At 42.1% G+C, this 27,795-nt stretch overlaps 1 protein-coding gene across 1 annotated transcript; it reads left to right on the top strand.

The window, feature by feature from the left end:
• Positions 1-287: 287 nt before the first annotated feature.
• dnah10 (dynein axonemal heavy chain 10) lies at positions 288-26,189 on the top strand (the record flags this gene model as incomplete). The annotated part of the gene is made up of 78 exons (XM_083978595.1): positions 288-516; positions 812-924; positions 1,057-1,165; positions 1,263-1,378; positions 1,483-1,678; positions 1,882-2,039; positions 2,252-2,482; positions 2,648-2,838; positions 3,322-3,520; positions 3,614-3,808; positions 3,891-4,061; positions 4,302-4,478; positions 5,158-5,307; positions 5,424-5,602; positions 5,698-5,849; positions 5,965-6,129; positions 6,221-6,428; positions 6,535-6,691; positions 6,797-7,276; positions 7,378-7,536; positions 7,634-7,750; positions 7,847-7,949; positions 8,053-8,231; positions 8,347-8,558; positions 8,647-8,800; positions 8,912-9,145; positions 9,227-9,349; positions 9,442-9,675; positions 9,789-10,012; positions 10,094-10,363; positions 10,466-10,649; positions 10,769-10,903; positions 11,342-11,494; positions 11,650-11,838; positions 12,108-12,254; positions 12,509-12,700; positions 12,800-12,918; positions 13,008-13,166; positions 13,254-13,389; positions 13,486-13,608; positions 13,695-13,826; positions 14,496-14,712; positions 15,024-15,143; positions 15,265-15,410; positions 15,504-15,656; positions 15,752-16,012; positions 16,099-16,271; positions 16,371-16,464; positions 16,651-16,818; positions 16,937-17,125; positions 18,124-18,295; positions 18,388-18,591; positions 18,670-18,750; positions 18,938-19,135; positions 19,229-19,390; positions 19,505-19,679; positions 19,809-19,990; positions 20,107-20,243; positions 20,330-20,547; positions 20,688-20,909; positions 21,110-21,257; positions 21,419-21,698; positions 21,800-22,029; positions 22,131-22,404; positions 22,520-22,624; positions 22,729-22,883; positions 22,969-23,123; positions 23,244-23,427; positions 23,517-23,717; positions 23,904-24,113; positions 24,240-24,335; positions 24,418-24,589; positions 24,683-24,814; positions 24,933-25,144; positions 25,243-25,410; positions 25,529-25,709; positions 25,806-25,951; positions 26,043-26,189. The coding sequence occupies 78 exons, from the start codon at positions 288-290 to the stop codon at positions 26,187-26,189; spliced, it is 13,722 nt and encodes a 4,573-aa protein (XP_083834721.1).
• Between the last annotated feature and the right edge of the window lie 1,606 nt (positions 26,190-27,795).

The following is a 27,795-nucleotide window of genomic DNA, read 5'->3' as shown; positions in this document are numbered from 1 at the left end:
ACTGTGCTCAGGCCTAAGGTTGGTGACCAGTTACCTCCCAGTCCTCGCGCTGGGAACTAATATCCCAACGTCCCAACGTTGGTGCGCGTTTGTTGGTTGCCAGGGCAACGTGATACCGTTGAGTACCTCGGCTGTTTGTGTGGTTGTTGAAGGTAGCCTACTCAAACTTAATTTGACAAAGTTGCGACAAATGGAGACTACCTGACCATTACAATGGTCTAGGTTTTTAGATTTACCCGGTGTTAACTAATTATAACTTTAAAAAAGAAGAAGAAAAAAAAGAAACAATGGTCCACGACGATTTGCGAGTGGAGTGGATCAGACAGCGGGTCTCCGCCGGCTTCGTTTTACCGGACTGTCCCAACTGTTTCGACGACCTGCTCAGCCTGAAAGATGGAGAGGAGGAGCAGAAAATTATCCGGTATTTAAACGTCGTCTCGGATGAAGACTCGCCGACATGTCTTTTGTTTTTCAAGACTATAAGAGAGGAGGAAATTGAAGTTGAAGTTCCGGTTGGTAAGTTGGTTCAGCTGTATCAGTAACGTTTGTTAACGTAGTAAGTTAGCTAACGTTGCTTGAACAGGTAACGTTAGTGGCTAGTTACAGTTCTTTCTGCCCCACTGTCCCTCAGGGGCATTAACATACTCGAGGTTCAGCCAGTGGATCATGTTCTTTCTAAAACAATTCATTTAACAATAATAATGTAGACATTTACATGACGAAATAGTCGTCATCATATGTGGATTGCTCCAGCTTTTCACAACGTATGGATGTTGAATTTTTGGGTTATATGAACGGTTATTAATTGCAGAAATCCCAGAAAGGAGGAAAGAGAGAGACTCTTCAGACCCTGACCACAAGTCCCCGAGGCAAACTGGAGCAGAGATCACCTCAGACTCAGAGGAAGAAGAAAGTCCCAGCTTCGTGAGATTTAACTTTAATTCATAATCTTCTTCCTTTCGCATTGTGACTGTGTTTTAAAAAAAGTAATTTGACCATGTGTTGGAGGTGACAGACAAAAATGTTTAATCCTCCATTCCCATGTTGTGTTTTCAGAGGATTGAGACTGAGGTGGTCTACCACACTGAGCTTCATGTAGAAGTGAACCAATACCCAGAGAAATATTTGAAGTCCCGCCTCTTCTTCTTTCTCAGGAACTCAAAAGGTGAGATGACAGCTCAGTATAATTTACAATAAATGTTCAAGCGTCTGTTATGTGTAAAGGAGATTAACAAAGAATTTGTTATTTGTGTTGTAAATAGAGACCATCTTTGAACCACTGGACATGACTGAAGCCAATATCCTGATGCCCAGGCTATTTGACTTTGGCATGCACAATGGAGCCCCTCTTCTTATGCTGCAGAACAAACTTGCCAATGTAAAATGAAAGCCACCATCCGTCAGACAAAAACTTAATCTTACTTAAAACTTAAGTGTTTGGAAAAATTCATGGGATGTATATTTTCACTGTGTTTCTTTCAGGCATATATACCCGCAATTACTGCCCACCAGATAAATATAATTGGTGCAGACTTTCAGAGCGCGGCACCTGGAGACGGACAACAGGAGAACTTAAAGAAGTTAAAGGAGCGAGCCATGATTCGAGATGAATTGCTCCACAGGACACACAAATACTTGGGGGTGGTAAACACAACCCTCCAACACCGCCGAATGCAAGGTTTGTTTTATTTAATGTATTATGGGGGCTCAGTTCATTATTTTAAAATTTATAAATTTAGTATTAGGCTCTAAAAAAGTTTCAATGTTATTTAAGACGTAAGAATATTATGCACATCTTAAATATACTTCCCCCTGTTTGTTTTTAATAATAATCTCATAGTACAGTACAGTACAATCCAAAGATGACTCTCTTTGTCACAGATGAAATAATGCTGCACATCCCTGAGCTCGACCTGAGCCCTGAGGTCGATGTACTGCTCTCTAACCCAGAGATGTTAGAGAAACTGGAGCAATGTGTGATGAACTGGCAGACTCAGCTTACCTTTGTTGTGGAGGAGCAGCGAAACAAAAAGCCACAGGTTTGTGATTCTTGTATTATGGGTTTTAAACCATAGATATCTATGTTTTAAACCACGCAGACTCTGTGTTGTGGAAGTTAAGGGACTTGAGCATCAGTGAAATGACTGTAAGTGAAGCGCACCATTCACATGTACAGATGCTGCTGAAATGTCTGGGCGATGTTTAACATGTTTAAATCCCTGTCAAACATTCACTTTTCATTTTCCTCCAGGCAACTAGTCCTATGGCTGAGATAGTTTTTTGGCAGGAGCGTGCATCTATCCTTGGTGCGTTGAATGAGCAGCTTAAACAGCCTGTGGTGTGGAAGATTGTGGAGGTGCTGACTAAGGCAGATACAGGCATCATTCAGACATACCGGGAAACAGTCGACGAACTTATTAAATACTGCATGGAGGCAGATGATAATACACGCTTTCTTGCCACGCTGGAAAGACACTTCATGGTGAGCTACTGAATATTCTTACTTCTGACTTCACACCGACAACAGTGAGTTGGTGGTTACATAGAACATACTTGCCAGTCATTTTTTTTAATCAAAAGAGTGACGACAGAATTGTTCTGCTCCCTTTATCTTCACGTCTTTTAAAGTTGCCGTTGTCTGTTGTAGAATCTGGCGACTGGAGCAAATTTTGGTGTGATCCTGGAGACCATTCCTGCACTGATGGACAGCCTGCAGATTGTGTGGCTTATCTCCTGCCACTATAACAATAATGAACGTATGGTCTCTCTAATGGAACGTGTTGCCTGGCAGCTGTGTGAACGTGTGTCTCAAGTAATAGATATCCACACTTTATTCAAGTATGTATTACTATACAACATTTTACATTTGAGGTTCAGATCTTAAAGCAGAAGTAAGCGATCCGGTCGTTTTGGCTAACTTCTTGTCAGCCGATGGAGTTAGCAGTCCCCGCCCTCGTCCCTACATCACCACATTCACGCGCATCCCTTGGCTGCACACACAGAGAGGACCGCCCCTTTATGCCGTTCTCTCTCCTCATTGGATAAAGGTTGTAGTATACAAGGAAAGTTTTCTCCTCGGCTTACAGCAGAGCAGAGTGACTGACAGACCCGTGTTTCGGACAAAACACTCTATATAAGTGATTGCTGTCGGAAGATATAACTATTTAAGACTTATATTAACACAAACATTCCGCTTACTTCTGCTTTAACTTTATTTTATAATAAATAGTGTACAGTAGTCAGAGACAGTCAGAATCCTTCATTCAAGTAGGATGTTTTTTAGGTTGAGGATGACCTAACAATGTGCTTTGCCCTGCACAGAGATAAGAGGGCATTGGCCAAATCCAAGGTGCGTGATGCTAAACAGGTTCTGGACCTGTGGAAATCATCCTACTTTGAGGTGCGTGCTGAAATTGAAGAGTCAGGAAGGGACGCCCGCTGGGAATTTGACCGCAGGAGACTGTTTGAGAAGACTGATTACATTGCTTCTGTCTGCCAGGACCTGTACAATGCATTGCAGGTCAGTGTATATACACCTCATAAAGGCTGACCTGTCTCTTTATTAATGAACATGGACATATAAAGGCAGTTTTCCCAAATTTGTTTCATGCAGACTTTGGAGGAGTTCTATAATATCTTCGGCCCAGAGCTAAAAAGTGTTACTGGGGACCCAAAACGCATCGATGAAGTACGGTGCAGAGTGGATGAACTGGTTTCACCTATTGAGGAAGTCACTTTTAATCCTTTCAACATCTCTAAGATGAGAAGCTGGAAGCTGGTCATGCGAGAATTTGACACTACGGTTCAGGTGAGTTTACGATATCATTGAGAATGCAGAAGTTTCTAAGTTCTGATCAGTTGTAATTAATTTTTCACATGTGTCTACTCAGGCTATCGAGGGAGAGGCCATCAGCTTCATTGATCAGTCTTTTAAGACACTGCGCTCTGCGTCTGCTGCTTTTGACATGCTCATGAAATTCAAGCACATCCGCTCCAGAGAGACAATCAATAACCATTTGATGAGAAAGTTTAATGATATCCTGGCTCAGTACCACAAAGAGGTATTGCTTGAAATCAAGAAGTGCTGGGTTGATCCTTGATGGTGTAGTAAAGTTTGAATTTCCAACAAAGTCTGTGATAAAACTTACATTGTTTGAACAAGCAAATTTAGAAATTACTGTATACCTTTAATACATCACTTAGATACATACTGTACTGCTGTACCAGTATAATATAAATTTGAATGGAGAATGGTCTAACACTTTTGAGAATATGTAACTATTTTTTGTCTTTGTTTTTAGGTGTCCTCCATAAATGAAATTTATGAGGCAAAGAAGGATAAGCCTCCACTAAATAAGAATGAGCCTCCTGTGGCAGGATCCATCAGATGGGTCCAGGCTCTTTTTTATCGCATCAAACAAACCATCCTTCCCTTCATGGATGTGCCAGAAATCAAGAACAGTGAACAGTTCCAAGCAGTGAGTCCTGTAACTGTTACATCGCATAGGTCATTGTAAATATTTGAGTGTTTAAAACCCTTTAAAGGGATAGTTCAACATTTTGGCAAATTCACCCATTACCATAATCCCTATAGTCATTTTAGAAGTAGGTTAATTACCTTTATTTGTCGGTGCATGTTGTTTTGAGAGAGAGGCGCAGAGACGCGGCACAGTACTTTCGGTTTTCCCTAAATACACACTCCAACAACTCCAAAACGCTCTCATGGAGAAGTTGTGACCTGCACATTCACCGCGCTATGAAATAATAACTTATAATTATGTAACATTACAACACATGAAGAAAATATTCGGAACTAATTGCGTTTTTGAAATCACGTTGCCCAGCAGCCGTGTCTGGAATGTGGTTCCGGCTATACATTTGCCTCGAGAACCACTCCGTCTGGTGATGTTACATTATTATTTCATAGCGTGGTGAATGTGCAGGTCACAACTTCTCAACGAGAGTGTTTTGGAGTTGTTGGAGTGTGAATTTAGGGAAAACATAGTACCGCGTCTCTGCGCCTCCCTCTCAAAACAACATGCACCGACGAATAAAGGTAATTAACGTACTCCTATGACTATAGGGATTATGGCAATAGGCGAATTTGCCAAAATGTTGAACTATACCTTTAAGTGACTTTTGGTGCGTTCTACTCAGGCCATGGACGAGTATGTGGAAATGTCACTGAAGATCAGGGAATATAAGAAGAATAAGTATGAGAACTGGGTGAGTGAGACAGAACGCATCTTGCCAGGGCTAATGAGAAAACACCTGCTGGCAGAGATTACCCCTGAAGAGGAAGAACAGGTATTTATCGCTGAGATAACTACTTTCTTCTAACCGTTACCTAATTAGTACTGTGCAAAATACAGTAACTATTCCTTTTCTCTTTCTCCTCATTGTTTTGATTTATTCATTCTCAGGCTGACTCTCAGGATGTCCCATCAGCTGACAGCAGCCCGCAGAGGGGTGTGCATTACTTTGTAAACTTTGCTCCAGAGATCAGGGAAATTATTTCCGAGGCAACCAATCTATCAGCGTTGGGTTACTCAGTGCCTTATCTGGCTCACAATGTTGCTCTACAGGATCAAAAATTCATCAAGTAATTATGTTTTTTTTTACCAGAAACTGAATGCAAAGTTAATACCAAACAACAGAGCTCCTGAATGATGTAACCTGTTTCATCCTTGGTCTTAGGTATTGCTATGATCTGAACAACCTCATTAACTGCTTCCACTCTGTAATGGACAGCCTGAGTGAGGCGAAGTACATTATGCTGACTGAACATATTGACCTGGTGCACGAAGAACTGCAGTTTGGGTGCAGAAGACTCAACTGGAATTCTTTGGGTATGCTTCGAACAGAGGCTCCAGTGTCTGTGTAATCTTATTCATTCATGTTTGTTGGTAAAATTGATATTCTTTGTCAAACTGGATTGAGACAATATGTGTTATTTGGTTTTAGGAATTCCCGACTTCGTCAAACGAGGTGCTCATGCTGTCTCTAGGTTTGAGACAGTCGTCAGTCAGATTCAGAAGAATGAAAACGATATTGACTCCAAGTTGCAATCCATGGCAATGGCCAACTTACTGAAATTTCCCATCCCAGATAAAACAAACGACTTACCAGGTAGGACTTCATAGGAGGAGATCATTTATTTGATGTAGTAATTCAAACTTGTTTTTCATCTAGTTAATTGTACGTTTCATTTTTTTCCAAGGTGTCAAGGGGTTCTGTGAACGCATTGAGCAAGAGCGGGTAAAAACGGTGAATTTGCTGAGTACCAAGTACGCTGACATTGGACCCCTCATCACAAAAACAGAACATCTGATCACTGAAACCAGCAGCGGTAAAGCCAAATGCATGGCAGATTATTACATGTTCTGGGAACGTAAGGTCCTAGACTCCCTTGTAAAGATGGTGCTGAGGTAATTACATGATTTTAACGATCATGAACATATCTTTTTTTCAAGCGCTATTATCACTGCTCACTTAAAATGCACGGTCTCAACCATTCTCTCTTGCTTACTCTAGGAGCATTCAGACCTTCAACGCTGCACTAATGGGAAGTAAGCAGCTTTTCCAAGTTGATGTCATTCTGTCTGCCCCTAAGATAGTGTTGCAGCCCCAAAGCAGTGAGATCTACTGGCTGATCATGCAGTGCATCAGAGACTGTGTAGAGAGCAGCAAGGTGAGGTCATCATGATTCGCTTATGTATCAATTCATCTTCAAAAACTATTATTTGTAACACTTTGACAAGCACAGTGCAACTTAAATCTGACAAATGTTTTTCAGCAATTTGTACGCTGGATGCGTGGGAGCTGCATTAAGTGCCCTCCACAACGTGTGGAGGGTGAAGATGAACTTGTGACATTTAGCTTCTACAGTGATGTGTGGCAACATCCTCAGATAAATGAAAGTGCCATGGCAGTGTCTCAGAACATCCAGCGGCTGCTCCTCTCTGTGGATCGGTACCTTAACCACTGGAAACGTTACCGGCCCCTTTGGGAAAAGAACAAAACCATAGTCAATGAAAAGTTTGCTGCAAGAAAACCATCCTGTGTCATGTATGATGATAAGCTGCAGTTCCTTGCTCATATCAAAAAGGAGGTCATGCTAGAAAATCTGTCTAAGAATGACCACATCATCCATCTGAACCTGGAGCCTCTGGCTAACACGGTGCATGAAGCCGCTGAGTCCTGGATCAGTTCATTAGGGAGCCTGCTCAACAAGCCAGCCAAAGAGGATCTGTTCAACTTGAGAGATGAATTTGCGGTATTGAATCATGCTACACAGATTGTCGCTTATGTGTTTATGGTTAATATTCTTTGGTTATTATGTATGTGATTTATCTTTATGTTTACTTTATACAACAGCAACTCTCTGCGAATTTGAAGCAGACACCAGACACTTTTGAAAACCTGAAGTCTGTCCTCGCTACCATCGCACACATCAGACACATGTCTTTAGATGTGGAGCTGAGATTCTCTGATATCAAGGAAAAATACAGAACACTGGCCATGTACAAAGTGGAGGTACTGTGTGTGCTGTGTTATATTGTGTTGTATTTAGTTGCCCCCTGAAATCTTAAGTTGTTAATGTTTCCTTTGCTAAACTTTCTTCAATGTGTAGGTTGGAGAGGATGAACTAGAGCTGGTTTCCAGTATAGACCAGACATGGAGTGACTTATTCACAGAATCCAGAAAAGTGGATCGAAGCTTGACAAATGTCAAGAAATCTTTTTCTGCGGTAAGACACCAAACCTACACAATAAACAGATGTTGAAAAGTACACTTTTTAGAAATTTACATTCACAATTCTTTCCACCTACAAATACACCCAAAGATTACGAAGGAGAAGATTGGAGATTTTAAGCAGGAGTTGTGTATCTTTGCTGAAAGCTTCAACATGCATGGTCCTGGAGCTGTGGGAGATGATTTAGACAAAGGTACTCAAACCCTACCTTTAGTTGTTGTATCCAGACCAATATATATGGTGTCATATATTGAAATGTAGCAGGAGATCCAGTCTTTTGATTTTGTTCTTTTCAGGACTGACCATCATGGGAACATATGAGGTAGACCTTGCCAAGATAGTGACAGGAAGACAGGATCTAGCTAATGCCGAGAAGCTGTTGGACCTACCTGTCACTGTGTACCCAGAGGTCATCAACATCCAGAGGGATATGAAGGGCCTGAGGCGAATCTATGACATATTTAAAGCTCAGAAGGTAAAATGTGGTGACTTTGTTAGAAATTTAAATTGCATGTTGGGTACACATAATAGTGATGAACAAGTATTTCATATTTATTCTAAATATGAAATCTATTCATTAAATTTAACAGGATGCAAAGGACGAATGGTCTCAGATGCTGTGGGCGGATTTGAATATTCAGCTGCTACAGGACGGTATTGAGGGTTTCATCAAACGCTTGCGGCAGCTACCAAAAGATGTACGTGCATTGCCTGTGGGCTTCTTCCTAGAGGCACGTATGAAGGAGTTCAGAGAGTCTCTGCCTCTTCTGCTGGACCTGAAGAACGAGGCCCTCAGAAACAGGTCAGTCTTCAGAAAACCAAATGACCATGAAAATGTATGAACATATCAGAACCAGGAAAAATGTATGATTTTTTATTTCTGGCCATAGACATTGGAAGGAACTGATGGAAAAAACAGGCACAAGCTTTGAGATGAATGAAAGCTTCACACTGGAGAACATGTTTGCTATGGAGTTGCACAAATACGCAAATGTTATAAGTGAGATCGTCACCTTTGCAGTGAAAGAGCTCAGTATTGAGAAGGCAAGCATTTTTTTTTTAGTTATCTCCAACTACAATTAGGCATCAATTCAGTATCAGTTTATCAGTGAAATCATATTATTCATGTGTGGCTGTTTGTTTGTGTGCTTCCAGGGAGTGAAAGAGGTGGTGGAGACCTGGGAAAACATCAAATTCATTGTGACGCCCTACTTCAAAGGCACCCAGGAACGTGGTTCTATTCTGGGTGTAGTGGATGAGATCCTGCTGAATGTGGACAATGATGCCATGAACTTACAGAGCATGGCTGGTAGCCGTTTTGTCGGACCCTTCCTTGCCACCATACAACAATGGGAAAAAGACTTGTCACTTTTTAGTGAAACCATAGAGGTAAGTGAGAGCAACCAAATTGTCCATGACACATTAGAGGATCCATAAAATTCCTACTAAGAGACAGTATTTCTTGCATAGGTTTGGTTGCTGGTACAACGAAAATGGATGTACCTGGAGAGCATATTCATTGGTGGAGATATCCGATCGCAGTTACCCGAAGAAGCCAAGAAGTTTGATAACATCGACAAAAAGTTTAAAGATGTGAGTGTTGCCACATTCTAGCCTGATGAAAGTGAAGTACTCTGTTATTGGACATTTCAAAAATAATCAGATTTCCTTCATTTCTTGTGTAGATAATGAATGACACAGTGAGGGGTCCATACATTAAGCGGTGTTGCCTGGTTCCCAACCGGCTATCAGACCTGCAGGCACTGAGCGATGGTCTTGAGAGATGTCAGAAGAGTCTGAATGACTACCTGGACTCCAAGCGAAATGCATTTCCTCGCTTCTTTTTCATCTCTGATGATGAACTTCTCAGCATTCTGGGGAGTAGCGACCCTGCTTGTGTTCAGGAGCACATGATCAAGGTATCATCTTTTTGATACTTTTCATACTTTTATATACAGTATTTGTAGAGAAAAATAATGCTTGCCATGCGCAAAATACTTCCCTTGATATATGTTTTTATTTGAACCTCAAGATGTACGACAACATCGCATCTCTGAGGTTTGACACGGAAAGCAATGGTGATACAGTAGTTGGAGCCATGGTGTCTGCCGAAGGTGAAGTGATGGAGCTAAAACAGCCTGTCCCAGTGGAGGGCAGAGTGGAGGAGTGGATGACGGGAGTACTACTGGAGATGAGGAGGACCAATAGACTCATCACCAAGGAAGCAGTCTTCTACTACTGTAAAGACAGGAGCAGGTATGTGTGAAGCTGTGAGGAATTCTTAGTCTGTGTGTGTGCAATGAAACATCGTAAGTTTGTCATTCTCATGTTTATCAGAGTGGATTGGATGTTGCTGTACCAGGGCATGGTGGTGCTGGCTGCCAATCAAGTGTGGTGGACCTGGGAGGTTGAAGATGTCTTTCAAAAAGTAAAGAATGGAGAGACGCAGGCGTTGAAGACTTGTGCCAAGAAAATGCACAAGCAGATTGATGAGCTGGTAACACGCATTACACAACCCATGAAGAAAAATGACAGACGAAAAATCAACACTGTGCTCATCATCGATGTCCACGCAAGAGACATTGTGGACAGCTTTGTTCTTAACAGGTAAACCTTCCGCAGCTTTAACTTAAATCATTAACATGTCAAACCAACCCATGTGTTAGAAGGTAAACTTTACTTTTTCTTAAAATGGAACTCTTTCTCTAGTATAATGGATGCACGGGAGTTTGAGTGGGAAAGCCAGCTAAGATTCTACTGGGTCCGGGACCATGACAACCTATTTGTGCGTCAGTGCAGTGCGTCATTCTCTTACGGATATGAATACATGGGCTTGAATGGTCGCCTGGTTATAACTCCACTGACGGACCGGATCTACCTCACCCTCACCCAGGTCTGACAGGCAAACAAAATTAAAATTAATAAAACACCCCAGCAGACACATGTGGATTGTTATGTTAGAATGGTTGACAACAGGATGTCTATGAATGTGGATGTGTATTTGTAATGCAGGCCCTCTCCATGTACCTGGGTGGAGCTCCCGCTGGACCGGCTGGTACAGGAAAGACAGAGTCCACTAAAGATCTGGCCAAAGCTTTAGGCCTGCTCTGTGTGGTTACTAACTGTGGTGAGGGTATGGACTACATGGTAAGAATCCTGCAATGGAGCAAGGAGCTTTCTGAAAATATCTTAGTGCTTTAAACCTGTTCTGCGACATTTTCATGAGAAAGGCCATCAAATTGTTCACATCATAATTCTCCCATCCTTACTGATCACATTACTGTGTGGTTTTTTTTTCTTCAAATGTTGAATAGATATCAAAATTTAGAAAACAGATGTATTCAAAAGTACTTTTTTGGCATTGCATTGTCATAGTTTTAAAATACAACCACACACCTTGAATAGTAGACCAAATGTGTAATCATCACTCATGTTTTAACACATGAGTGATGATTATATGATTTTATCATCCCGAGTGATGATAAAATAAAAATAAAATAGAGGCTAAACAACACAAACCCAAAAAAACAACCCTCATTTAAATGTTTTTTTGTCAATCTTTTTTTCTTTCCTCTTTGTGTGCAGGCTGTCGGTAAGATCCTCTCTGGCCTTGCCCAGTGTGGAGCTTGGGGCTGTTTTGATGAGTTTAATCGAATCGATGCATCAGTGTTGTCAGTTATCTCCTCCCAAATCCAGACAATCCGCAATGCTCTCATTCTGCACCTCAAAAGGTTTCATGTAAGTCTGTTTTGTTATGCAGGACCAGTAATGAAAGGAAAACATGATGGTTTTAGTTTTCATATAAATACAGCAGCATGTTAAAAATAAAAGCCTGTTCAACTTTCTGACCTTTATTACCCCTAAACCACAATCTTCTTATTTATGCATAACAGTTTGAAGGGCAAGAGATTAGCCTGGATGACCGCATGGGGATTTTCATCACCATGAACCCTGGTTATGCAGGACGCACAGAGCTGCCAGAATCAGTCAAAGCCCTCTTCAGGCCCGTGGTGGTCATTGTGCCTGATCTGCAGCAGATATGTGAGATCATGCTCTTCTCTGAAGGCTTCAAACTGGCCAAGGTGATGGACATACACACAAACAACGAACCACACTAATCATCACACATAATTAGCCATGTTGTGTATGCAACATTACTATAATATCAAAGATTTATGTTAGTATTCTCAGTTAAGCACAAAATGCAAGGATAATGTATATCAAATTAAATTACTTTGCAACCTGTTAAGTCATTCTAAGAATAAAATATTTTTTTTCATATGAACATGGATAAATCTGTTCCCCTATGTTCTCACTGAAGATTTTATCTTTTCCCATTTGTTCAATTCAGGTGTTGGCAAAGAAGATGACAGTTCTGTATAAGCTGGCCCGTGAGCAGCTCTCCAAGCAGTCTCATTATGACTTTGGCCTGCGAGCTCTGAAATCTGTCCTGGTGATGGCAGGGGAGCTGAAGAGAGGCTCACCAGACCTCAGTGAGGTAGAGCTCAGAGACCACTTTTCATGTTTCATTTTCATATCGTGAACAGAAAATGTTTGGCTTAAATTCAGTATGGAACTAAAGAATTATTTGCGGTCCCGCAGGTTTAGACTGAAGCTTGATTGCTGTTTTGGGGAATTTATTTAGATTGCCAGGTTTGATGAGGCAAAGATTCAGTTAGTGTCCACTATTGTTGAATGCTTTGCAGTCTTCTGTCATTTATCTGCTGTCCTTTCTATCTTTTCTCCCCACAGGATGTGGTGTTGATGCGTGCTCTCAGGGACATGAACCTGCCAAAGTTTGTGTTTGAGGATGTGCCGCTATTCCTCGGGCTGATCTCGGACCTGTTCCCTGGGCTGGATTGCCCTCGTGTACGCTATCCAAACTTCAATGATGCTGTGGAACACATCCTGCAGGAAAACAAATACCTCCTACTGCCTAACCAGGTGACTCATCGTGCTCTTGGATTTGATTCTTTGAGATTTTCTTTCAGTGTGAGTGGTTGGATGTCGATATAACCTATTCTTTATGCTCTTTGATTCTAGGTGGATAAAGTGGTGCAGTTGTATGAGACAATGATGACCAGACACACTACTATGATTGTGGGCCCAACGGGTGGAGGGAAGTCAGTCGTCATCAGCACATTATGTCAAGCTCAGACCAAGTCAGTGTCAGTTTTCATGACCGAAGTTTACCTCACCTTCCTGATCTTTTGTTTGGATTATTGTAATCTTTATTTGAACTCTTTGTCAGATTGGGATTGCAAACCAAAATGTATCCCCTGAACCCTAAAGCCATGAGTGTCATTGAACTTTATGGCATTCTGGACCCTGACACTCGAGACTGGACTGATGGGATCTTGTCCAATATCTTCCGTGACATCAACAAACCTACTGACAAAAAAGAACGAAGGTGGGAAATAAAAAGAAAGGAAAATCATTGAGAGGAGCCAAATGAATTCCTGTAAGATAATAACAGATACTTGAACATGACTTACAGGTACATTCTGTTTGATGGCGATGTTGATGCTCTGTGGGTCGAGAATATGAACTCAGTGATGGATGATAACAAGATCCTCACTCTTGCCAATGGGGAACGGATCCGTTTACAAAATCACTGTGCTCTCCTGTTTGAGGTTTGAATTTCAGGATTTCCACCTGCAGAATACTTCCCTACACAATTGTGCACAGCAACTGTCTGAGCTTTTTCTAAGAGAATCTCACTGTTCCAGGTTGGAGATCTGCAGTATGCTTCCCCTGCTACAGTTTCCCGCTGTGGGATGGTTTTTGTTGACCCCAAAAACCTGCGATACACCCCATACTGGCAGAGATGGGTGAACGACAGATCTGACACGGTATGGGAAAAATACGTATACACTATGAAATATTTGCACTTGCTTATACTTTGATAGTTTTTTTAACACCGTCTTTGTTTTCACAGGAAAAGGAAGTGCTCAACAAACTGTTTGAGAAATATGTGCACAGTTCTATTGACATGATTGTGGAAGGTATTGTTGACGGCAAACAGGGCCAGAAACTGAAGACTGTTGTTCCTCAGACAGATCTGAACATGGTAGGTTAATCTCATCAATCTTACCCAGTAGAGAGGTTCCTAACGACTAATTTCCTCTTGATTAAACACAATTTTAATTTAAGTTGGTTATTCTTCACAAATTTCCATGATGTATTGCAAAAACTAGTGGCAGACTAGCTGGGTTAATAATAATATTTATTATTATGGACTCGAAAAAGTGGTTCACTCTCATACACATACACACTTAACATACAAGACAAAACAAAGCAGACAAACAACCAAACAAATATAAAATACAGTAATTTGTCACTGTTAGTTTAGAAGAAACAGTGCAAACTATTGTGCCAGCGCTTACGAAGCCTGGATGTGAATCGATATCCCATCATGGGGCAGGTTAAGGCCTTAATAATGCAGTTATCAGATAGGTCCAAACGACACATGAAATTGAACATCAGCTTGCACAACAATGCCGGACATGTTGTTAATTCATGGGTAACATCTTAGACACAACAGCAAACAACCATTCTTTGTTTCTGGTTAACCAACTAGTATTTTTGTGCTGGCATGGGGAGAAATAATTTAGCTAATTAATGATGCATTTCCCATACTCCAGTATTATAGTATTTATTCAAGTATTCACAGAAGATTAAAGTAGTCCTATCTGCAGACCACCCTCATTAATTGCGCATGTGATTGTGGTGTGTTCAGGTAACTCAGCTGTGCTTGACACTGCAAGCGCTACTTGAGAATGAGAGCTGCAGTGCTGAAGTCCTGGAGTGTTACTTCCTGGAAGCTCTGTACTGCTCACTCGGAGCCACATTACTGGGGAGCGGCAGGAACACATTTGACGAGTTCATCAAAAAACTGTCCTGTTTAACTGTGGTGCATGATGAGAATGCTCTGGCTGGACCTGGTGAGATCCCAGGTAAGAAGTTTGCACACTGATCATTATGAAATTAGCATGTATAATCAGCAATATGCATTTTAATACAACATTTTAGGCATGACTGTGGTTAAACTTTCATTTTTGGGGGGAGATATGACTATATTTATAATAGAACTCATAGTCGACTGTTAAAAATCAATGAACATGACTGCTCTGTAATTTGAGTTACAATTAATATCATTATGAAAATCAATTCAGTTTTGCACTTTGACGGTCTTCTTCTCAACATGTGTTTCACAGTGTTACTTTCCTATCTTATCAGTGACAACATAATGTCTGTATCGATACAGGTTACCTGCCGACTCTCTATGATTTCCATTTTGATGGTAAACAAGCGAAGTGGGTTACCTGGAGTTCCTTGGTCACCAAATACATCCACAACCCTGATATGAAGTTTGCTGATATCCTAGGTAATCATTTGTTTTCTGTGAGGACAAAGCAAGTGTCTCTGTATATGGATTTCAACTTTTTGGCCCACCAAAGATTTTTCTACCACCATTTTGATTACTTCATCCCCTGTCTTCACTATAGTGCCAACCATCGACACCACAAGAACCAACTGGATCCTAGAACAGATGGTGAAGATAAACAGGCCAGTGCTTCTGGTTGGAGAGTCTGGCACATCCAAGACTGCCGCCATTCTTAACTTCCTCAAGAACCTCAATGCAGATTCAACGGTGTGTTGACAATTTGATGCAGTGTCGTCCAACTTTATGAATGTTATGTCATTTGATTTTAAATTCTTTCCTTTTCTATTCCTCCATTTCCAGATTACTCTCATCATCAACTTCTCATCTAGAACAACTTCAATGGACCTGCAGAGGAACCTGGAGGCAAATGTGGAGAAGAGGACCAAAGAGATCTATGGGCCTCCAATAGGCAAGAGATTGCTGGTCTTCATAGATGACATGAACATGCCAAAGGTACCTGCTCCAAGCTCTTAAGCAAGCCCCATGTCTCCTGTACTATAGTGAATGATAGTGCTTAATATGTTTGACCATACTATATGCTTATCCAGGTGGATAGCTATGGCACACAACAGCCTATTGCGCTTCTGAAGCTGTTATTGAACCGAGGAGGAATATATGACAGAGGGAAAGAGCTCAACTACAAAATCCTCAAGGACCTCGGCTCTATTGCTGCCATGGGAATAGCAGGAGGTGGGAGGAATGAGGTTGATCAACGCTTCGTTTCGCTCTTCAGTGTCTTCAGCATCCCCTTCCCTGCAGTGGAGTCCCTCCACCTAATCTACGCTTCCATCATCAAAGGCCACACCAGAGTGAGTACCTCTGTCCCACATAAATCAGTGCGCTTAAGAATCAGTCATTTTTTATCACAATCACCAATATTGATCCAATATTTTAGCAATTTGAAGACGCTGTCCAGAAAGTTTGTGATAAAGTCACCCACTGCACACTGGAACTGTACAACAATATCATCAAAGATATGCCACCCACTCCCTCCAAGTTCCACTACATCTTCAACCTGAGGGATCTGTCAAGAGTCTACAATGGACTGACTCTCTCCAAACCTGATCGGTCTGACCTAACACATCCAGATACTCTATAGACAGACTTTGCACTTACAAGTCTATGTTTTCAAATGTCTTTGTTTTACCTGATTTTTCTCTCCAACAGGTTTTTGACTGTCACCCAATTTGTACGCCTCTGGAGAAATGAGTGCCTTAGAATCTTCCATGACAGACTCATTGATGAATCAGACAAAGCCTTGGTAATTATGTAATGCAGAAGTATATATTTACTGTAGGTTCCTCTTTATACTAACTTCAGTGAGAAATATCATGTGTAATAGTTAATCCAACTGTAATTGCTGGACTTAAGTGTATTTGTTATACTAAATATACTATACTTTTGTAGCATTGTATGTCGGTTTTCAAATGCATCTTTTTTTTGCCAGGTACAAGGCCACATAAAGAACCTGGTTGAAGAGCATTTCAAGTCAGACCTGGAGGCCATTATGAGTGACCCAATTCTTTTTGGAGACTACAGGACAGCCCTCAGTGATTCTGAACCAAGGGTGTATGAGGACATACAAGACTATGATGCCTCAAAAGCCTTGTTTCAGGTATTTTCAAGTTAATATAATACAAATAGTGTATTAATGCAACAACAGTTGACAGTTTTGACTGTTTACTCATATTTTTATTTATTGACAAAATACACTGCATTTTTGTACTCTACAGGAAATTCTAGAGGAATACAATGAGAACAAATCCAGGATGAACCTTGTACTGTTCGATGATGCTCTGGAACATCTGACCCGCGTGCACCGCATTATTCGCATCGATCGTGGCCATGCACTGCTCGTCGGTGTGGGGGGCTCTGGAAAGCAGTCGCTCACCAAGCTTGCAGCCTTTGCTGCTGGCTGTGAGGTTGTATTACATAACAGATGTGGTAAAGGGAAAATTAACCCTGATGAACAAATTTCAAATGTTCACTTCTTTAGACTTTCAGAAAAAAAAGTTATACAGTTACACTTATGACAGAGCAAACATTTTATTCTTTATGTCTTCACATTAGACGTCAAATGTTTCATTGCATATCTAGCCATGTAACAAGTATTTTCATTCACTGACAAAAGAATATGGTGTCTTCTTAGAATACATTTAAAGCTGTTTATGTCAGGGATTTGCAAGAACAAGACCTAAATGCAGACGAAGACAGGTATGGTGGGCAGAAAATAACAATATATCGACAAAAAGTGTCAATGGGCCTAAATCCCGGACAAGCACAAAGAGTAACACAAAGTGCAGCAGAAAATAACAAAGTTCAACACAAGAGACTAAGAAACACAGGAACTCACTAGGGAACAACAAAGAATCAGGAAAACACAGGAGCACTCGGGCAAAACATAGGGTATGGACACAGATGAGGCAACAAAGAACAATGGGGAAAACAAGGTTAAATACACACGGCAGAAGGGGCGGTGCGGCCGCCCCATGTAGAGGCTACAGTCCTCACCGCAGGCGTCCCCGGTTCGAATCCCGCGTCGGGCAGACCTTTCCTGCATGTCATTCCCCCTCTCTCTGCCTTCCCCTTACTGTCTATCTCTACTATGTGCTATCAAATAAAGGCAAAAAAGCCAAAAAATATACTTAAAAAAAATAATAAAAAATACACAAGTCAGAAACAGATGCAGGTGGGGTAATCAACACAGGTGTGACACATAAGGTAATCACAAGAGTGCAACCCAGGAAGACAAGACACAGGGAATTTCACAATAAGACAGGACAAATAGGAAACCAGAGACAAACCATGACAGTTCAAGATAACATGAAAGGGAGAATACGAATTTGGAAGGTTAAATAGCATAACTATATTTAAAAAAAAAAAGTCTCCTGCAATTTGTAATGGAATCTGCATTTCCCAGGTGTTTGAGATCACGCTCAGCAGAGGATACAACGAGTCAAACCTACGTGACGATCTGAAAACACTGTACTTGAAGCTTGGCATCGACGATAAGAAGACGGTTTTCCTCTTTACTGATGGCCATGTTGCTGAGGAAGGCTTCTTGGAACTCATTAACAACATGCTCACTTCAGGTTGGATATCACTGAAACCTTGGGGCTCACAGTATGTGTGTCTTTCTTAAAAATTCCAGCGGTAGTAGTCTGATCATTCTCTCCTTTAATAGGCATTGTTCCTGCATTGTTCCCCGACGATGAGAAGGAATCTGTTCTGAACCAGCTTCGCGATGAGGCTCTAAAAATGGGAGCAGGTCCTTCTAAAGAAAGTGTGTGGCAGTACTTTGTCAACAAGAGCGCCAACAATCTACACATTGTTTTAGGCATGTCCCCTGTGGGAGACACCTTGAGGACACGCTGTAGAAATTTTCCAGGTAAGATATGGTCTCAGGCTTTGCTTTATTATGAAACAAACTTTCATTTTATTTTACCAACATTGTGTACTTTCTCAGGACTGATGAACAACACTGTGATAGACTGGTTCCTTCCATGGCCTCCACAGGCGTTACTTGCAGTGGCTCAGTCTTTCCTCGGTGTGTAATCACAAAAACTTCTAAAAATACTTGCTATGGAAATATTAATTTTTAAATAGTGACCAAGGCTTTCTTTACCTTATTTAGTTGTGATGAGATTTACAGCAGGAATACTATCCCTATATGTTTTCTTTTCAACAATTCACAAAGTTTTGCTTTAAGTTTCATTTAATTATTGCTTTTACAGGTGAAAGTCCAATGATACCTGACGCTCACTCTGCTGAAGTAATAGCACATGTGTGCATGGTCCATAACTCTGTGGGTGACTACAGCAAGCTATTCCAGCAGAAACTCAGACGTAGTAACTTTGTGACTCCAAAGAACTATTTGGATTTCATTAGCACCTACTCTAACCTCTTGGAGGAGAAGGACGAGTATATTCTGGGTGAGAAGATGGAACATGTCATAACTTTTATGTTTTTTTTTGTGTGTGCGTGATTATTTGAGAGATTCTGTTTGGCTAACTCTGCTGTTCCAGCTCAGTGCAGGCGTCTGGAGGGAGGTTTAGATAAACTGAAGGAGGCCAGTGTGCAGCTGGCTGAGCTGAATATTAAACTAGCAGAGCAGAAGGTGGTCCTTGCTGAAAAGTCCATAGCTTGTGAGGCCCTGCTGGATGAGATCGCCACAAACACAACTGTCGGTCAGTGAGTAATTACATCTATTAACTTAATGTTATAATAAACACTGTGTACCATAGGCTTCTGAAAGCAAACACAGCTGTTCCAAACCACTTATCAATAACTTTTCCTTCTAGCTGAGGAGAAAAAGGCTCTGGCAGAGGACAAAGCCAAAGAGATTGAGGAGCAGAACAAAGTGATTGCTGTTGAGAAGAAAGAAGCAGAAAGTTCCCTGGCTGAGGCTCTGCCGGCGTTGGAGGCTGCCCGCCACGCCCTGCAAGATCTAGAAAAATCTGATGTCACAGAGATCCGGTGAACTTCCCTCTTTACTCAGTTCATCATCTTTATTCTGTTCTTGAAAAAAAAAAACAGAAATATAGATAAACCATGATGTCTTTATTTCAGCCAGTCATAGTCCTTTGTTGCTCATCTATTGTGCAGATCCTTTGCCAAACCACCCAAACAGGTGCAGGTGGTTTGTGAATGCATCTTGGTGCTACGTGGCTACAAGGAGATCAGTTGGCAGTCAGCCAAGGGGATGATGTCAGAGGCTAACTTTCTGCGCTCACTGATGGAGATGGACTGTGATTCCATAAATAACAACCAGGTCAGGACTGTCAGAGGTAAGTTGGCTACATGAGGAATGGAAATCTTCCATAAAAACGCTTTCATGGTAATGATCGTGACATTTGAGTTTTGGTATGCCATAGTTGTTTACGTTGCTACTTCCCCTGGTTAGGTTTCTTGAAGAACCTCCAGACAAGTTTTGAGGAGATGCAAGCTATCAGTAAAGCTGGCTCAGGAATGCTCAAGTTTGTTGAGGCTATCATGGGTTACTGTGAAGTTGCCAGGGAGATAAAACCCAAGAGAGAGAAGGTAATGTAAGGTTTGATGGTGCTATTACATAATGTTCTATAATAAGGAACACAGATTAAAGCCACATTTCCAAAACATTCTTTTAGGTGGCACGTCTCGAGAAGAACTTCTTTCAGAGTAAGCGGGAGCTGGAGACCATTCAGAGTGCACTTAACACTATCCAGAAAGAGTTGCATGCTCTAGGGGAGAAGTACCAAGCTGCTATTGGGGAGAAACAGCTGCTACAAGAGGAGGCTGAGCTCATGGAGAGGAGGCTGATTGCTGCTGACAAACTCATCTCAGGCCTGAGCTCTGAGAACGAACGGTGAGGCTGGAAGAGAAACAGTTGCCACCATGAGCCTCACCAACTGTCCTAACAAATTAATGTTACCATTTTCTTCATCCCTTAACGTATCCACCCATCTCTCTTTTCACAACTCACTATTTTCGACTTTTCCCTCTCAGGTGGACTCAAGATTTGGAAGAATTGAAACAGAGGCGTGTGCGTCTTCTAGGTGACTGTCTGATCTCTGCTGCTTTCCTGAGCTATGTGGGGGCCTTCAGCTGGAACTTCAGGAATGAAATGGTTTATGCAGTATGGCTTAAGGATGTGAAAGAGAGAGGCATCCCCTTGAGCATCCCTTACAGAGTGGAAAGCCTTCTTACTGATGAAGTAGAAATCAGCAGGTGAGAAGCAGTGTTTGTACTTGTGACAGATTTTCAAACTTGAAAACTGTAAAGACAATGCACCTATCAAATTGTAAGGTATTGTGGTAACATTGGAGGTTCATGATAAAATATATAAATGTATATACCATACTCAATTTTGGCTAAGGCGACTGCTGGGTTAAGCAAGTAAACCATGTAAAACCTGTATAATCATGTAGATGGGGCTCAGAGGGCTTGCCTCCAGATGAACTCTCGGTGCAGAATGGGATCCTCACAACCAGAGGGAGCCGATTCCCCATGTGCATTGACCCTCAACAGCAAGCCCTTAACTGGATTAAGAAGAAGGAAGAAAGCAATAACCTCAAGGTATAAGAAATGACATGAATCATGCAAGTCTTGTATTAATTACGCACAAGTCACAGAGTTTCTGGTTTAGACAGGTTCCAGCTGACAGACCCCAGGTCAGCGCTTTGGAAACGATCACAACATGTGGCCCTGAGGTTGTAATCATCCTTCTTTTTCCCCAGATTTCGTCTTTCAATGATCCAGACTTCCTGAAGCAGCTAGAGATGGCCATCAAGTATGGTTTCCCATTCCTTTTCCAAGATGTGGATGAATACATTGACCCTGTGATTGACAATGTCCTGGAGAAGAATGTTAGAGGAGCTGAAGGCAGACAGGTCATCATGCTGGGTGACAAGGAGGTGGACTATGATCCTAACTTTAAACTGTATCTCAACACCAAACTATCCAACCCCAAATATTCCCCATCAGTATTTGGAAAAGCCATGGTCATTAACTATACTGGTAAGATCCTTTGCCAACCATAGTTTCTATAACATTTTAAGGGAATGTATGAAATCCTTCGTCTGTACGCCTGCTCATTTCTGTATCTGTGTTTCATGTAGTGACCCTGAAGGGTCTTGAGGACCAACTGCTGAGTGTTATCATGGGCTTTGAGAAGAAGGAGCTGGAGGAGCAGCGTGAGCATTTAATCCAGGAGACAAGTGACAATAAGAAGCTGCTGAAGAACCTTGGGGACTCGCTGCTCAGAGAACTGGCCACATCCACAGGCAACATGTTGGATAACACAGAGTTGGTCCATACATTGGAAATAACAAAGTCAAAAGCCAGTGAGGTCAGTTGTGCTCTAGGAAGCATCAGTGACTCATCATGGAAGAAGAGCAATGTCACTAAAGTCATTAATGTTTTTCTCTTGTTTGACTCTGTGGTCATCAGGTATCTGAGAAGCTACAGTTGGCTGAGGAGACGGCCAAGCACATTGATGAACTCAGAAATGGCTACCGACCTGCTGCCAAGCGTGGCGCTATTCTTTTCTTTGTACTGACAGAAATGGCTCTGGTGAACAGCATGTACCAGTACTCTCTGGCCTCCTACCTGGAGGTGTTTGACTTTTCACTACGCAAATCTCTGCCAGACTCGGTTTTGCCCAAAAGACTGAAGAACATCATTGACACTCTGTCAATCAGCGTTTATAACTATGGCTGCACAGGTAAAACAATCAACCCTAAATAATAGAATGAAGAGAAATTGGCAGTTTATTAATATAAATCACTGTATTTGTGATTATTTTTTGTTTAACCTTAACTGTGACCTTACATCCCTAGGTCTGTTTGAGTGTCACAAGCTGCTCTTTTCCTTTAACATGGCTATCAAGATTGAGCAGTCAGAAGCAAGAGCACCTCAGGAAGAGTTGGAGTTCTTTATCAAAGGTCAGACAACAAGAGAAGCTTAACTCCTCTAAAATCCTTATTTAAAATTTTTCAATGACCACAAAACAGAGCACATTTTCATGTTTTTCCCCTCATGTGTGAAGGTAATCTATCCCTGGAAAAGAGCAAGCGCAAAACGCCTTGTGACTGGCTTCCAGACCAGGGCTGGGAAGATATAGTGAAACTCGGAGAGCTCTTTCCTGAGCAGTTTGGCTCCCTGCCTGATGACGTGGAGCAAAATTCCACTGACTGGAAGTCTGTAAGTGACCACAGTGACAGGACTCACTGCAGGCATTTAACTTAATAAGGTGCAAGTTTCAAACTTTAATTCTTTTTCACTTCAGTGGTATGATTTAGACGGACCAGAACAGGCTCCATTCCCAATGAAATATGAGGAGAGCCTGTCAGCCTTTCAGAGACTCCTGCTGCTGCGCTGCTTCCGTGTCGACAGAGTTTATAGAGCTGTGTCCGACTACGTCACCATCACCATGGGCGAGAAGTGAGACCGTTTCTATAGTCATACTCATGACCTGGTGCAGGTTGACACCACAGTTTGATGAAGGTTATAAAGAGAGACATCAAGCACTAAGTATTCATGTTTTCTTGTATCTTTGCTCAGATATGTTCAGCCTCCTGTGATCAACTTTGGTGCAATCTATGAACAGAGCACACCTTTCTCCCCCATTGTCTTCATCCTGAGCCCTGGCTCCGACCCAGCAAGTGACATCATGAAGCTGGCTGAGAAATCAGGTTTTGGAGGCAACAAGTTCAAATTCCTTGCTATGGGCCAAGGCCAAGAGAAGGTACTTCAGAATTGTTTTACATATCACATCTTGAGAAACAATATAAAACAAAGAAGTTGAGGATAATTGCATTTGTACCTGTGATGAAGGTAGCGCTGCAGTTGCTGGAGAAAGCAGTGTCCCGTGGTCAGTGGTTGATGCTACAGAACTGCCACCTGCTGGTTAAGTGGCTAAAGGAACTGGAGAAGTCTCTGGAGAGGATCACCAAGCCCAATCCCAATTTCCGCTTGTGGATCACCACCAACCCCATTTCGGATTTCCCCATTGGCATACTGCAAAAATCTTTAAAGGTAAAAAGAAAAAAAAAACAGCTTCTCATTTTCTACAGTGTTTTGTTTAGATTGTTTGTAAATTGCAGTGTTATAGGATCTGCAAGCAGGTACGTATTTGACATTATTTATTGAAAATCTACAATAGCAATAGATGCAACTACAGGAGAAATCAATGCAATTATAATCATTTCATATTGTGTGCAGGTAGTGACAGAGCCTCCCAATGGACTCAAGCTCAACATGCGAGCTACATACTCTAAAATCCCCCAGGAGACGTTGACCGAGTGCCCTCACCCTGCCTTCTGTGGCCTGGTGTACGTGCTGACCTTCTTCCATGCTGTGGTGCAAGAGAGACGCAAGTATGGCAAGATTGGCTGGAACGTTCCCTACGACTTCAACGAGTCTGATTTCTTCGTAAGTTTAACTCAAGTCATTTAGAATAGAAATAACTTGCATAAATAGATGCAAAGTGCTAGAGTGTCAGTTGTTTTTCACTTGTTGGCGGCGAAGTGGTTCGAACAATGTAACTGTGCTCTACAGGTGTGTATGGAGATCCTCAACACTTACCTGACCAAAGCTCAGGACCAGGGCGACACCAATATTCCCTGGGGAAGTCTCAAATACCTTGTTGGAGAGGTTAGGCTCCTTGTGTCTAATAGGTGTCTATCATCCCGATAGCTGATGCTCTACGATTAATATAACGTGTTATGTGTAATAGGTGATGTATGGTGGGCGAGCCATCGACAGCTTTGACCGCAGGATCCTGACTGTGTACATGGATGAGTACTTTGGAGACTTCCTCTTCTACACCTTTCAGCGCTTTCACTTCTTCAGCAATAAGGATGTGGCTTATAAAATCCCTCCAAATGGGCCCAAAACTGCATATGTTGGTCGGTGGTTATTTTCATGTTTTGATAATCTTACCTTAAGAAAAAGTTAATATTCTATTACTATTCACAAATTTACCCTGTCATGTGTTATAGATGAGATTGAGGCTCTTCCACTTGCAAACACACCAGAGGTATTGGGCCTCCATTCTAATGCAGAAATAGGATACTACACACAGGCAGCTAAAGACATGTGGACTCACCTAATAGACCTGCAGCCTCAGACAGGTATGATCTGGCATCTTTCTTCTCTCACCTATTAAGGGATTTTTAGCTGTACATTATTTGCCGCCATGTGGCCGAATGCTTTCTCTCCTATTTGCCTTACACACTGTTTTTGCCTCAGGTGAATCTGGTGGAAGCATCAGTAGGGATGAGTACATCAGCCAGGTGGCCCAGGACATTCAAAACAAGCTTCCGAAGGTATTTGACATGGACGTGGTCCGAAAAAAGTTTGGCGTGGACATTTCCCCGACCTCAGTGGTGCTTCTGCAAGAGCTGGAGCGCTTCAACAAACTGGTGGTGCGCATGCAGCGTTCTCTGGCTGAGCTGCAGAGGGTGAGGAGGAATGACGAGATGAGTGGAAAACACATGAGTATTGTGTCTCTGTGCTTCAAATAAGTTTGGAATAGTTCTAATTCTCTTGTATCCCTTAGGCCCTGGCTGGGGAGGTGGGTATGAGCAATGAGCTGGATGAGGTTGCCCGGGCCCTTTTCAATGGTCACATCCCTGGCATCTGGAAGAAGCTGGCCCCTGACACACTTAAGTCACTCGGCAACTGGATGAGCCATTTCAATAGGCGTTATGAACAGTATAGCTACTGGGTGAGACAGACACTCGCTATCACAGACAGACAGCCTCTCTCCTGTGGCATTCTGCATCATTCTCTACTCACAGAACAGTTAAGTTAAAGAGGTGTTTGGTGTATCTTGTGTTTACCAGGTGGATGAGGGAGAGCCAAAGGTAATGTGGCTATCGGGGCTTCATATCCCAGAGTCCTACCTGACTGCCTTGGTCCAAGCTGCCTGCAGGAAAAACGGCTGGCCTCTGGATCTTTCTACACTGTACACACAAGTGACCCAGCACCGTAGTGAGGAAGAAATCAGCGACAGACCTGGACAGGGTAATGAAAAGAGACTTGCCATTTGTAGCAGTAGCAGTGATGTGCTAGTAGTAGTTAGTGGTGAGTTATAGAGACTCATAGTCTTTTTTCCTGCAGGCTGTTTTGTGACCGGCCTGTATCTGGAGGGTGCAGACTGGGACGTGGAGAAGGGCTGCCTTGTAAGGAGTAAACCAAAGGTTCTGGTTGTTGAACTGCCCATTCTCAGAGTCATCCCCATAGAGACACGGCGCCTCAGATTACAGGTGAGGACCACTACTCAATACCACACTTGGAGTTCAATATTTTGATTTAATCCTAAATCGTGTGTATTTTTGTTTATGTTTTACACCACAGAATACGCTGCGGACGCCAGTGTACACCACGTCCTTGCGAAGGAATGCGATGGGTGTGGGGTTGGTGTTCGAGGCAGACCTATTCACCACCATGCACCTCTCCCACTGGGTGCTCCAAGGAGTCTGTTTATGTCTCAATTCTGACTAAAGACAGACTTCCATCAGCTTCACAGAGGTGGCTCGCTTCCACACACTCTGTTCCACTATGCTTATTAATTAAGATGGATGTCAGATTTTTAAATATATGAACAATACAAGAAAACCAAAAAGTTTTGATAACAGATTCTGTACAGATATTCTTAAAAATAAATCAATACAATCATTTGAAAACTTGATGGGTTTTTGACACGGCTTGAATCTGCTTCATTGCTGTCATTATCTTCTCACTAGATGGCAGCACACAACAGTCCTGAGTCTCTCACTCTGGGCAGTAGCCCCAGGGATTCCACTCTGGTGTTATAGTGGACTAAGTGCCAGCAGGCTGCATTAGGTCAGGCTCTTTCAGGCCCTGAAAGTCAACTACTGTTTTGTACTGAATAGATGTTTTTTTATCTTTAATCTCTCTCTTTGATCAAGTTTTTCAGAATTGTGTCTGTCCTTACTAAAGGACAGCAGATGCTGAACATCTCAGCCGAGGTTGTAAGGGGAGCGTGAGCTGCTGTCGACAGTGGAAAATGTAACACTGACCAAAGGTTGCTAAAGTTTTCCACTTAACCCAAGTAGCTTTTCAGCTTTTCTCCGCAGTATAGCTAGCAGAGCATGCTGTGTACTGTAACATGTTCTAGTGCAGCTCTGAGTAATCGAGGCTGCTGAGGTCAGCATGCCAAAGCAGGTGAAGTTTACTCTGAAAATCCGACAGCCCCTGGAGGATCTGGCAGCTGGTGTGGCAGTGAGGTCACTAAAACACAGAAATAAAAACTGCAACGGTCTTGAGCCATAATGTGTGCAATATACATCATGTAGCCTGACTTGTTGGAGTGCAGCTGTAATCAGGGATGTGCTGGTTTGACTAAACTGTGGCTGGAAATGATCAAAAGATAATGTGTACATGAGTTAAATTTAGTTAATATTTTCTTTGTTAGCTTCTCATGAGATATGCTTCTCATTAACTGTACTGTGCCTCTAAAAGGGGCCTCTCTGAATGGCAGCGGGTAAAGGCCAGACAGGCCCCCCCTCTCAGCTTTAAATGCTACAACTATCATAAAGAGTGAAGATCAGGACATGTTTATGACCAAACACAGGAAGGGAGGAATTGTGTTCCCCTGTTGAAAGGAGACAAAGAATGGTGTGTTGTATAATTAACCTCTTTCTGAGTGAAGGGATCTTCAGTAAGCTCATACCGTCACAGACAATAGATAATGCTGCTCTTGCTGGTTGAACCGTAAAAGGGAGTGGAAGTTATGGAAGCAGGAGAGTAACTACTCAAGAAATAAAAGATAAGAAAAAAAATTCCTCTCAATAGGACCAACCCCCGTCCCCCTCCTCAGAGGTCAAATTATTTTCAGCTGCTCGTGACTGGAGGGATTTACATTAACCCTACGCTGCTCCAGTTCCTGCTTTGCTGCACTGCACTGCCCTGCCCTGAGTGGCCTTGTAAAAATGCCAAAGGTGCCCTGAAACAAAAAACTCTGACACATCATTTTCCAGCCCCCAACCAACCAACCAACCCACCCCCAAATCCCAAACAGTTTCCGTTTGTTGTGATTAAGAGCAGGTGCTTACTCAGTCCCATGCACCTTTTGCTTCCATCTCCC

Source organism: Trachurus trachurus (genome assembly GCF_905171665.1).
Source record: "Trachurus trachurus genome assembly, chromosome: 9".
Lineage (NCBI taxonomy): Eukaryota > Metazoa > Chordata > Actinopteri > Carangiformes > Carangidae > Trachurus > Trachurus trachurus.
Note: the sequence above shows the minus strand (reverse complement) of the source record. Positions and strands in the feature narration are given on the sequence as shown.